The sequence below is a fragment of the Anomaloglossus baeobatrachus genome, chromosome 9, assembly GCF_048569485.1.
Source record: "Anomaloglossus baeobatrachus isolate aAnoBae1 chromosome 9, aAnoBae1.hap1, whole genome shotgun sequence".
Taxonomy (NCBI): Eukaryota; Metazoa; Chordata; class Amphibia; order Anura; family Aromobatidae; genus Anomaloglossus; species Anomaloglossus baeobatrachus.
Window position 1 is genome coordinate 22425750 of NC_134361.1, and position 13303 is coordinate 22439052.

A 13303-nucleotide genomic window follows, 5' to 3' on the forward strand; every position below is an offset into this window, starting at 1 on the left:
ATGAGAGTGACTGAGAGGGGGACCATGAGAGTGTCCATGAAGAGGACTATGAGAGTGACTGTGAGTGAGACCATGAGAGTGACTGCAAGGGGGACCATGAGAGTGACTGCGAGGGGGACCATGAGAGTGACTGCGAGGGAGACCATGAGAGTGACTGCTAGGTGGACCATGAGAGTGACTGCGAGGGTGACCATGAGAGTGACTGCAAAGGGGACCATGAGAGTGACTGTGAGGGGGACCGTGAGAGTGACTGTGAGGGGGACGATGAGAGTGACAGGGAGGGGGACCATGAGAGTATCCATGAAGAAGACCACGAGAGTAACTGTGAGTGAGACCATGAGAGTGAGTGAGAGGGGGACCATGAAAGTGACTGCGAGGGGTATCCATAGAGTGATCGTGAAGGGGACCATGAGAGTTATCATGAGGAGGTTCATCGTGAAAGTGACAATGAGGGGGACCATGAGTGACTGTGAAGAGGACCATGAGTCTTACTGAGAATTGGACTATGAGTGAAAGGGGACTGTGAGTGACTACGAGGGGACCATGAGAGTGACTCTGTAGCTCCTTGTGGTCAGACCCTGCCCAGTTAAGCACTTTTAGTCCATATGTCCTTGATGGTCAGTGGACAATCCTAATAGTATAATGTAGTTTTCTAAGATTATAAAAACCATTTCTATCCCCGTCCATGTGTGATGCAGGATATCGCAGTCTGGGCTGCAGTACCACACACAGCCTATTAGCAAGAGTGGCGCCTGTCTCGGTAATCAAGGGAAAATGTTTTTCTTCCCTGTGTCAATAGGAGATCTGAGTTCAGAGAATGATGAAGAGGATTATGATTACGATGATGACGCCATGTCTGACGAACCCAGGAGGAACATTGACTGGCACGACCTGAGGAGCCGGACGCGGAGGGAGGTGTCACAGCCGAAAGAGAAAGCCATCAAAGTCATCTAAGAAGTGTATTTGTGGTAAGAGCGGGCGCCGGTCTCCCACACAATATACTGTATACTACACCATAGCCACATGACGAGGGTCCACCGAGTATATACTACACCATAGCCACATGACGAGGGTCCACCGAGTATATACTACACCATAGCCATATGACGAGGGTCCACCGAGTATATACTACACTATAGCCATATGACGAGGGTCCACCGAGTGTATACTACACCATAGCCATATGACGAGGGTCCACCAAGTATATACTACAACATAGCTATATGATGAGGGTCCACCGAGTGTATACTACACCATAGTTATATGACGAGGGTCCACCGAGTGTATACTACACCATAGCCATATGACGAGGGTCCACCGAGTGTATACTACACCATAGCCATATGACGAGGGTCCACCGAGTGTATACTACACTATAGCCACATGACGAGGGTCCACCGAGTGTATACTACACCATAGCCATATGACGAGGGTCCACCGAGTGTATACTACACTATAGCCACATGACGAGGGTCCACCGAGTATATACTACACTATAGCCATATGATGATGGTCCACCGAGTGTATACTACACCATAGCCATATGACGAGGGTCCACCAAGTATATACTACAACATAGCTATATGATGAGGGTCCACCGAGTGTATACTACACCATAGTTATATGACGAGGGTCCACCGAGTGTATACTACACCATAGCCATATGACGAGGGTCCACCGAGTGTATACTACACCATAGCTATATGACGAGGGTCCACCGAGTGTATACTACACCATAGCCATATGACGAGGGTCCACCGAGTGTATACTACACCATAGCCATATGACGAGGGTCCACCGAGTGTATACTACACTATAGCCACATGACGAGGGTCCACCGAGTGTATACTACACCATAGCCATATGACGAGGGTCCACCGAGTGTATACTACACCATAACCACATGACGAGGGTCCACCGAGTGTATACTACACCATAGCCATATGACGAGGGTCCACCGAGTGTATACTACACTATAGCCATATGACGAGGGTCCACCGAGTATATACTACACCATAGCCATATGACGAGGGTCCACCGAGTATATACTACACCATAGCTATATGACGAGGGTCCACCGAGTATATTCTACACCATAGCCATATGACGAGGGTCCACCGAGTATATACTACACCATAGCCATATGACGAGGGTCCACCGAGTGTATACTACACTATAGCCATATGACGAGGGTCCACCGAGTGTATACTACACCATAGCCATATGACGAGGGTCCACCGAGTATATACTACACTATAGCCATATGACGAGGGTCCATCGAGTGTATACTACACCATAGCCATATAACGAGGGTCCACCGAGTATATACTACAACATAGCTATATGATGAGGGTCCACCGAGTGTATACTACACCATAGCTATATGATGAGGGTCCACCAAGTGTATACTACACCATAGCCATATGACGAGGGTCCACTGAGTATATACTACACCATAGCCATATGACGAGGGTCCACTGAGTATATACTACACCATAGCCATATGACGAGGGTCCACCGAGTGTATACTACACCATAGCTATATGACGAGGGTCCACCGAGTATATACTACAACATAGCTATATGATGAGGGTCCACCGAGTGTATACTACACCATAGCTATATGACGAGGGTCTGCCGAGTGTATACTACACCATAGCCATATGACGAGGGTCCACCGAGTATATACTACAACATAGCTATATGATGAGGGTCCACCGAGTGTATACTACACCATAGCCATATGACGAGGGTCCACCGAGTGTATACTACACCATAGCCATATGACGAGGGTCTGCCGAGTGTATACTACACCATAGCCATATGACGAGGGTCCACCGAGTGTATACTACACCATAGCCATATGACGAGGGTCCACCGAGTATATACTACACCATAGCTATATGACGAGGGTCCACCGAGTGTATACTACACCATAGCCACATGACGAGGGTCCACCGAGTATATACTACACCATAGCCATATGACGAGGGTCCACCGAGTGTATACTACACCATAGCTATATGACGAGGGTCCACCGAGTGTATACTACACCATAGCTATATGACGAGGGTCCACCGAGTGTATACTACACCATAGCTATATGACGAGGGTCCACCGAGTATATACTACAACATAGCTATATGACGAGGGTCCACCGAGTGTATACTACACCATAGTTATATGACGAGGGTCCACCGAGTGTATACTACACCATAGCCATATGACGAGGGTCCACCGAGTGTATACTACACCATAGCTATATGACGAGGGTCCACCGAGTATATACTACAACATAGCCATATGACGAGGGTCCACCGAGTGTATACTACACCATAGCCATATGACGAGGGTCCACCGAGTGTATACTACACCATAGCCATATGACGAGGGTCCACCGAGTGTATACTACACCATAGTTATATGACGAGGGTCCACCGAGTGTATATTACACCATAGCCATATGACGAGGGTCCACCGAGTGTATATTACACCATAGCCATATGACGAGGGTCCACCGAGTGTATATTACACCATAGCTATATGACGAGGGTCCACCGAGTATATACTACAACATAGCCATATGACGAGGGTCCACCGAGTGTATACTACACCATAGCCATATGACGAGGGTCCACCGAGTATATACTACACCATAGCCATATAACGAGGGTCCACCGAGTGTATACTACACCATAGCCATATGACGAGGGTCCACCGAGTGTATACTACACCATAGCCATATGACGAGGGTCCACCGAGTGTATACTACACCATAGCCATATGACGAGGGTCCACCGAGTATATACTACACCATAGCCATATGACGAGGGTCCACCGAGTGTATACTACACCATAGCCATATGACGAGGGTCCGCCGAGGACATGACATTTCGTGTTTCCTTCTCTTTCTGCATGAAATCTCCTCATCCAGGTAACGGGGGGGTCTGGTGCGGCTCGATGTCCTTCAGCTCTTCCAGAATTTCATGCATTTTATTGTTTTTTTTTTATTTTTGTAGAAAATCTCTTTATCCTTTTATTGAAACTGTATTTCCAGGAGAAAATCCCAGATGGTTCCATCCGGCATGGCGATCGTGGACATTACACTGCTCAGCGGATTCGAGCCCAGCACCCAAGACCTGAACAAGGTGACCGATGCTTACTTCTCACCCCCTTTACCCAACTTTTCACAACTATGATGTGATGTCCAAAGTTTTTCATTCCACCTCCAGAAATTCATCACTTTTATGTTTTTTTCATTGGTGAAGTTTGTTTTCCTTTTTTTGTAGATTTATTTTTAGGGATGGGCGAAATAAATGTGATCGTCATGGGGAAAACTTTTTTTTTTTTAAATCCTTTTATACATCTATTTCCCCAAATTCCACTAGGGTATAGCTTTTTAGGCCACGTACCCCAAACCCTGAAATGAATACATCCTCCAAAATAAATGTAAAGACCCCAGGCTAAGGCTCCTTTATACAGATCACCCCCCTGTACACTGTACAGATTTCACAGTATATAGACCCCAGACCAGACCCCTCTATATACAGATCCCAGACTGGTCCCCTCTGTATACAAGCCACATACCAGACCCCACTGTATACAAACCTCAAAGAGGTCCCTATATAAACACACACACACACACACACACACACACACACACACACAACGGACCCCTCTGTATGCAAAGCATATAACAGATCCCATTGTATAGACAGCCCTCTGTATCCAAATCCCAAGCCAGACCCCCTATATACAGACCCACCCAGATCAGACCCTCCGTATACAACCAGACCAGACCCCTTTGTATACAGACCCCACAGTATACATACTCAGAACATACACTCCGGACCAGACCTAGACATTATCCCACTGTATACAGACTCCAGACTAGACCCCTCTGTATATGTCGCGGGCGGGGAGGAGGGTGTCAACACACCGCGCTCACCCCTTCTGCTCGGGTCCGGCTGCTCAGTGGTGGATCGAGCCGTAGGCCGGATCCCGGGGGTTTCCTCGAGCGGCACTCCTCACCCGTGAGTGAAAGGGGTGTTTAGGGTGTTGGGATAATGTCCGTGACGCCACCCACGGTTGTGGTGATTGGTAGCACCACCGCTGCTTAATGCGGGGATCCCGGGGATGGTGATGGGGAGCAGCCAGGTGTTGTGTTGCCCCTCCGTGGGTAGGGGTTGGTGATCCCGGGGCCCGGTGATGGCTTGGGAGGTGCAGGGCTTGGTGGGCGCAGGGACGCGGGGTCAGCGCTGTGCCTTGCGGCACTGTGGTACTCACTCAGCCTGAGACGTGACACAGTTTGTACGGTAAACCAACGGCTGGTAGGACGGTCCCACAGACGGCTGCTTTGCTTTCCCGGTAGGTGACGGTGATGTCCCTCTTCCTTGCACCTGTATGTACGGTTGGTTGCGATGGGTCCCCACCGGTAACCCGCTCCCCGGCTTCAAGCTGGGCCGGAGGAGCACTACACTTTGCCCGCAGGCGCTGGCCCTCAGAGACTGGTGCCCTGGCGGTGGCGGTGCCTCTGTTGTACAGGTTGGACTGTTGCCTTCAATCGGGACTTGGTTGTTGGGGGAATCTACGTCCCCTTCACTGACGGATTCGGCAAATTTGGCGACTCCTAGCCTTGCCGGGGTCCGAGAGGCCCCTGCCCTGGTGCTGACTGTCCTTCGGAACACTGCTCCAGACCACCGGGCACACAGCCAACGGGGTCCTTCCAGGAACTTCCGAACTGTCCCACTCCGGACAGTCACCGCCGTCGCTGACCTTGCTGTTCTGGCCCTAGACAAAGCTGGGCTCTCAGGCTTGCACACTCTCTGCTCTGTCACCACTTCTTGCTTTCCTCCTTTTCCACTTTTCTTTCCTTCACTTTCACTTCTCTGCTGTTTACTCTAGCCCTACCCGGGCTACCCTGCTGTTGACACAGGCTCACCCTGGGCTCATCTGCCTGACACTTCCTGCCTCCAGAGTTGTGAGCTCCTCGGTGGGCGGAGCCAACCGCCTGGCCCACCCCCTGGTGTGCATCATCAGACTCCTGGAGGAAGGCAACAAGGATTTCTGGTTAGCTGTTGTGCCTGCCTGGGATGTGGGGTGTGGTGGTGTGTGACCTGTGTCCCCTGGCTTGCCCAGGGCGACACATTCCCCCTTAGCAAAACGCAGACCGTCCGCGGGCTGCCGTCCTACACCGGTTTTATTTTTCTGTAAAAAGGGGATAACAGGGTTAAACATATATACATTTTCAATAACTCTTCCCAAGACGGGAGGCACATTTACTTTTAACGTTTCAACGGTGTACGGTCACGGTTTCCGCTCTCTCCCACCCAAGTAACCTGGCCCTGATGCTGCCCCTAAAACCCAGGCAGCACCCCTTGACCCACAGTCCAGTACACGGTACCCGAGCGGGATCTGTCCTTGCCCTCCAGAGGGTAGCCACCGGTTCCTTTGGTGGCTGGGCCCTGGCCTGCTCTGCTCAGGGCCCTCCCTCCAACCTGCCTCTCCGGAGGCGGCCTACGGAAAACGGTACGGTACCCAACATATTTACAAGCCACTAACGTTTGTGGTTGCCCTGCAAAGTTCACGGGCTTGTCCATGGATAGTTCCCATGCATTTTTAAACGGTCCCCACGGGGACAACGGTGCCGGCTCCAGCCGGTTGCAAATCAACAAACAAATCAGGTGACTTCTTCGGTAATTTTCATTTTCTTTATCATTCTTTTGCAAACTTTCAAACTTTTCAAACAAGCAACAACACTCTTTTACATTTGCGGACCCCTTTTACTCATAGAACGGTCTCCCTGTACCTAAGTGGGGGTCTACCTAGGTTGGAACGGGTGGACCTTCGGAGCCCGGTGTCAGTGGTGCTAGATAGTGGGGTAGAGGGAACAATCGGTTCCTCCTCCCTGCTATAGTGTGGAGCAGGCGGAGGTGCAGGGGGGCTGGGTGCAGGTTCATCCCTGGGCACTGGCATTGGTTCTGGCTCACGGTTAACCGCTTCCACTACTTCTTCATCCACGGGTTGTGGGAACAGTATCACTGGAAGGATCACCGCGCCGTTCTGTGTAGGCCAGTTTGCTGGGAAGTCACCCATTACAGTGTGGATTACCTCTGCTGCCTTCTCCACTGGTGGAGGAACCGGTACTTCAGCCTCTGCTTTCAGCGCTGGGGGGTATTTTTTTAGATGGTCCCGGGAAACTGTGGCTAGGGTGCCCCCTTGGTCACGACTAATCTGGTAAGTTTTTCCATTTCCCCATTCTGTGGGTTGTATGACATAAGGGACTTGCTCCCACTGATCATCCAGCTTGTGGGCTTTTCTCTTCCGTTTCAGCACCACATCTCCTGGCTGGAAAGGACCTGCGGGCGCCTTCTGGTTGAACCGGTGCTCTTGCTGCTCTCGACTTCAACTGAGGTTTTTCTCCACATACTCCTGGATTTGCCGGTACTGTGCTCTCCTTCGAGTTTCCCACTCCGCCGTTGAAGGGAGTGCCTCCGGAGCTTCCAACCCCATCTCCAGGTCCACCGGCAGGCGGCCAGGCCGAGCCCTCATCAAATACGCTGGGGTGCATTTCGTTGAGCTGGACGGAATGTTATTGTACATGTCGACCAAGTCAGGTAGCTTTTCCGGCCATATGTTCCGTTCTTCCAGCGGTAACGTCTTGAGGAGTCCCAGGACCAAGTGGTTCATTTTCTCGCACATGCCGTTGGTTTGAGCGTGGTACGGGGTGGTCCGAATCTTCTTGCAGCCGTACAACTGTCAGAATTCGTGAAACACTTCTGCTTCAAAAGCCGGGCCTTGGTCTGTCAGCACCTTCTCGGGGTACCCATGGGGTCGGCAGAAATAAGCCTGGAACGCTCGAGCAGCGGTTCGACCAGTTAGGTCCTTAACGGGGACTACCACCATAAATCTTGAATAGTGGTCTACCATGGTCAATGCATAGGTGTACCCACTTCGGCTAGGGGTGAGTTTGACATGGTCCAGGGCGACCAGCTCCAGCGGCTGATGGGTAACGATGGGATGTAATGGTGCCCTCTGGCTAGTCTCGTCCTTTCTCCTCAGTGTACAAGGACCGCACTCTCGGCACCAGGCTTCCACCGATTCCCGCATCCCACTCCAATAGAACCGCTCCCTCAACAGCATCTCCAGCTTTTTCCACCCGAAGTGGCCAGCACCATCATGGTATGCCCGCAGGACAGTAGCGACCTCAGCTTGAGGAACGATCAACTGGCATATTTTCTCATGGGTTTTTGGGTTGATCAGCTCACGGCACAGCCTCCCTTGGTGTAGGTAGAGCCGTTTTCGCTCTTTCCACAAGCGTTGGGCTTCGGCTGGAGCGCTAGGGTCCATTCCCATGGCGCCTTGTTCCACCAGAGTCTTGACAAGTCGGACAGCCGGCGCTTGGTCCTGGGCATCCTGCCACTCTTGACTGGGCCGCGGGTCCAGATCCACCCTTTGCTGACATACTTGTACCCTCTCAGTAGGCGGCTGGTGAAACGCAGGCAACTCAATCTCCTCGAGGTCGTCATCCTCACACCCCTCTTCTGACAAATGGGGCATCCGGGAGAGTCCATCTGCATTGATGTTGACACGACCAGCTCGGTACTTTATGGTGAAATCATAGTTGGCTAACCGGGCTACCCACCGCTGCTCCAGCGCGCCCAACTTGGCCGTGTTCAGGTGAGTCAGCGGATTGTTGTCCGTGAATGCGGTGAACTTTGCTGCCGCCAAATAGTGCCGGAACCGCTCCGTGATAGCCCACACCAACGCCAGTAGCTCGAGCTTGAAAGAGCTATAGTTCTCAGGGTTCCTTTCGGTCGGCCGGAGTTTTCGGCTGGCGTAGGCAATCACCTTCTCCTTTCCATCCTGGACCTGGGAGAGGACCGCTCCTAGCCCCACATTACTGGCGTCCGTGTGGAGGATGAATGGGCGCCCGTAGTCAGGGTACGCCAGGACCTCTTCTCCGGTCAGGGCCGCCTTCAGCTGGCCAAAGGACTCCTCATGCTTGTCCTCCCACAACAGTGGGGCTCCGACGGGTTTACCACCTTTGGTCTGTCCCACGAGGAGATCTTGCATGGGGGCGGCCATCTTCGTGTACCCCTTTATAAAGCGCCGATAGTACCCCACCAGACCCAGAAACTGCCTTACTTCCCTCACTGTAGTGGGCCTCGGCCAGCTGTGGATGGCAGTGATCTTCTCAGGGTCGGGGGCGACACCATCCGCACTCACCACATGCCCTAGATATTGCACCCTGGGTTTCAGCAGGTGGCATTTTGAGGGCTTCAACTTCATCCCGTACTTGGCAAGGGACGCGAACACCTCGGCCAGGTGCTCCAGATGGGCTTCATACGTCTGGGAATAAACAATCACATCATCCAAATACAGCAGGACGGTCTCGAAGTTTAAATGTCCCAGACAGCACTCCATCAGCCGTTGGAAGGTCCCGGGGGCATTGCACAGCCCAAACGGCATGCTATTGAATTCGCAGAGCCCCATCGGGGTGGTGAAGGCGGTCTTCTCCCGGTCCTCTGGGGCCACGGCCACTTGCCAGTATCCGCTGGTGAGGTCAAGGGTCGAGAAGTAGTTTGCAGTTCTTAGTGCAGCCAAAGATTCTTCAATACGAGGCAATGGATAGGCATCTTTATGGGTTATCTGGTTGATCTTCCGGTAGTCCACACACATCCGCATGGTACCATCCTTTTTCTTGACCAGTACCAACGGAGCGGCCCAGGGACTACAACTGTCCCGAATAACCCCTGCCTCCTTCATATTCCTCAACATATCTTTGGCACACTGGTAATGTGCAGGGGGAACAGGTCTATACCTCTCTTTGATGGGGGGATGTTCACCCGTAGGAATGTGGTGTTGGACCCCCTTGATCTGCCCAAAGTCTAGGGGGTGCTTACTGAAAACCTGTTCGTACTCCTGCACCACCCTGTGTACCCCTGCCCTGTGATGTGTAGGGGTATCATCAGTGCCCACATGTAGCTGTTGGTGCCACTCCTTTGTGTCCCCCTGGGGTGGGGAAGTGCTGGTGGTAGGTGGGAGTGTAGATGGACTGGCTTCCTGGATAGTGTGAGGGTCCAGGGTGAGCAGCTTGGCAATGGTGGCATACCGTGGGAGCCTGACTTCTTCCTCCCCACAGTTCAACACTCTCACAGGCACTCTCCCTTTCTTCACATCTACCACCCCTCGGGCGGCTACTACAGTGGGCCAGTGTTCGGAAGGCATGGGCTCCATCATCGCAGGGTAGTCACGCCCCTGAGGCCCTACTGCTGCCCTACACCAGATCATCATCTCACTCCTAGGGGGCACAGTCAATGGAGCAACATCCATCACTCGCACTCCACCAATCTCCCCTCCGGTTGAGCTTACATGCTGGCGGTACATCAGGGCGCGGATCTCACGCTGCACAGCCCTCTGCCGGCTCCCCGCCGCCGTGGCGGCTAGCTGTTGCAATAGGTTCAACACATCAGCCATGCAGTGTTCCATCACATTGGTTCCCAGCACTATTTTCGGGTTATGATCACTAGGTTCATTCATGATCACAATCATACCCTGGTGTTGCAGTTCAGCTTGCCCCACTGTCATAGCCACTTGTTTATACCCCACCTGGGTCAATGGAAGTCCATTAGCGGCAATCAAATTTATACTATTGTCTGGAGGCGCCAGCTCGTCTGTGGCCCAATACCGCTGGTACAACGTGTACGGTATGGTAGTTACCTGTGATCCAGTGTCCAAGAGAGCCATCACTGGTATGCCGTCCACAGCCACGGGGATGATAGGGCGGGCCCCGACATATCGGTCTCGCCAGTCCGGGGGGCCACGGTGTTCTACTCCTGAGGATTGGCCCGGGGCCCCAGGGGTTGCTCGTTTAACGGGCACTGTCGGAAGTAATGACCCGGCTTACGGCACTTGTAGCAGATTGGAGGTCTGCTCCGCGGGTTGTTAGCGCTTCTCCGCTGCATCCAGGGAACATCTTCGGGACTGTCAGCAAGCTGTATCTGTGCTGGAGGCTGAGATCTGGTCAGAGGTTGTAGCGCAGCAAGGATCTTGGCAAGGTCTCCGTCCAGGCGACGGACCTGGGCTGCCAGTTCTTCCACTGTGCTGCTCGAGGCTGCAGGTATTAAGGAGGTTGGTTTGGCTGGGGCCGCCACAACGGGAGCTGTCTCGACGGGCCACGGGACGGGTTCCAGAACTTCAGCAGCTGGGGGCTGTAGTGCTTTGATAGCCCGCTCCTTTAACACAGCAAAGTCCACATGAGGGTGTTCCAGGGCCCACAGCCGGAGTTGTTTACGATCCTCAGGGGATCTCATCCCCTGCGCAAATTGCTCCACTAACATCTTGTTGCTATCCACCTCATTAATAGAGTTCACTCGCTTCAGCGTGCGGAGGGCGGTCTGCAGTCGTAGAGCATAGTCCCGAATGCTATCCCCAGCTCGTTGCCGGCACTGGTAAAACTGCATCCTCAGCTCAGCTTCAGTCCGGGTCTCGAAGGCAGTCTGTAGCTTCTCAAAGATGGTGGCTACAGAGAACCGGTCCCCCTCGGCCCAGGTCTCCGCTTCCTGCTCCGCTGCACCGGTTAACTGGCCTAGCACTATCGCTGCACGTTGTTTATCAGTCAGGGGGTACAGCTCTAGCAACGGGTTAAGCTTTTTCCGGAAGGCCTGTAAGGCATCCGGTTTCCCGTCATACTGCGGTAGCCAGGCAGCTCCGGGCGCATAGGGCAAGGAAAACGGCATGACCTGAGCAAGCGCGGGGGCCGCGGCACCTCCCGCCGGGACCTGGGCAGGCCCATTCCCATCCGCGGGTGCCGCTGCGGCTGCGACCACCGCTCCTCCAGCGGCTCCGTCGGGCGCAGACATCTTGTTCCCGTCCCCCTTAGCTCTTTCCGGCCCCTCCTCTCTCGGGGCGGGGTTTTGGCCTTCGCGCCTCTACTGCTCGAGAAGACGCTCGAGCGGGAACTTTTCGCGCCAAAGATGGCGGCTTCTGCAATTTTTCTGCCGGATACCTCCGGCGGTAACAAGGCGCACCTCTACCAAACGGCAGAGCGGTAGGATCCTGTTCGTGACGCCAAGTTGTCCCGGGCGGGGAGGAGGGTGTCAACACACCGCGCTCACCCCTTCTGCTCGGGTCCGGCTGCTCAGTGGTGGCTCGAGCCGTAGGCCGGATCCCGGGGGTTTCCTCGAGCGGCACTCCTCGCCCGTGAGTGAAAGGGGGGTTGTTTGGGGTGTTGGGATAATGTCCGTGACGCCACCCACGGTTGTGGTGATGTGTAGCACCACCGCTGCTTAATGCGGGGATCCCGGGGATGGTGATGGGGAGCAGCCAGGTGTTGTGTTGCCCCTCCGTGGGTAGGGGTTGGTGATCCCGGGGCCCGGTGATGGCTTGGGAGGTGCAGGGCTTGGTGGGCGCAGGGACGCGGGGGCAGCGCTGTGCCTTGCGGCACTGTGGTACTCACTCAGCCTGAGACGTGACACAGTTTGTACGGTAAACCAACGGCTGGTAGGACGGTCCCACAGACGGCTGCTTTGCTTTCCCGGTAGGTGACGGTGATGTCCCTCTTCCTTGCACCTGTATGTACGGTTGGTTGCGATGGGTCCCCACCGGTAACCCGCTCCCCGGCTTCAAGCTGGGCCGGAGGAGCACTACACTTTGCCCGCAGGCGCTGGCCCTCAGAGACTGGTGCCCTGGCGGTGGCAGTGCCTCTGTTGTACAGGTTGGACTGTTGCCTTCAATCGGGACTTGGTTGTTGGGGGAATCTACGTCCCCTTCACTGACGGATTCGGCAAATTTGGCGACTCCTAGCCTTGCCGGGGTCCGAGAGGCCCCTGCCCTGGTGCTGACTGTCCTTCGGAACACTGCTCCAGACCACCGGGCACACAGCCAACGGGGTCCTTCCAGGAACTTCCGAACTGTCCCACTGCGGACAGTCACCGCCGTCGCTGACCTTGCTGTTCTGGCCCTACACAAAGCTGGGCTCTCAGGCTTGCACACTCTCTGCTCTGTCACCACTTCTTGCTTTCCTCCTTTTCCACTTTTCTTTCCTTCACTTTCACTTCTCTGCTGTTTACTCTAGCCCTACCCGGGCTACCCTGCTGTTGACACAGGCTCACCCTGGGCTCATCTGCCTGACACTTCCTGCCTCCAGAGTTGTGAGCTCCTCGGTGGGCGGAGCCAACCGCCTGGCCCACCCCCTGGTGTGCATCACCAGACTCCTGGAGGAAGGCAACAAGGATTTCTGGTTAGCTGTTGTGCCTGCCTGGGATGTGGGGTGTGGTGGTGTGTGACCTGTGTCCCCTGG

At 53.9% G+C, this 13303-nt stretch overlaps 1 protein-coding gene across 1 annotated transcript in view; it reads left to right on the forward strand.

Moving 5' to 3' along the window:
• The window catches only part of LOC142250925 (complement C4-like), an 80850-nt gene that overhangs the window by 47289 nt on the left and 20258 nt on the right, over window positions 1–13303 (forward strand). Inside the window, 2 exon segments of the mRNA XM_075323258.1 lie at window positions 800–968; window positions 4058–4148. Coding sequence (XP_075179373.1) covers window positions 800–968; window positions 4058–4148 — 260 coding nt within the window.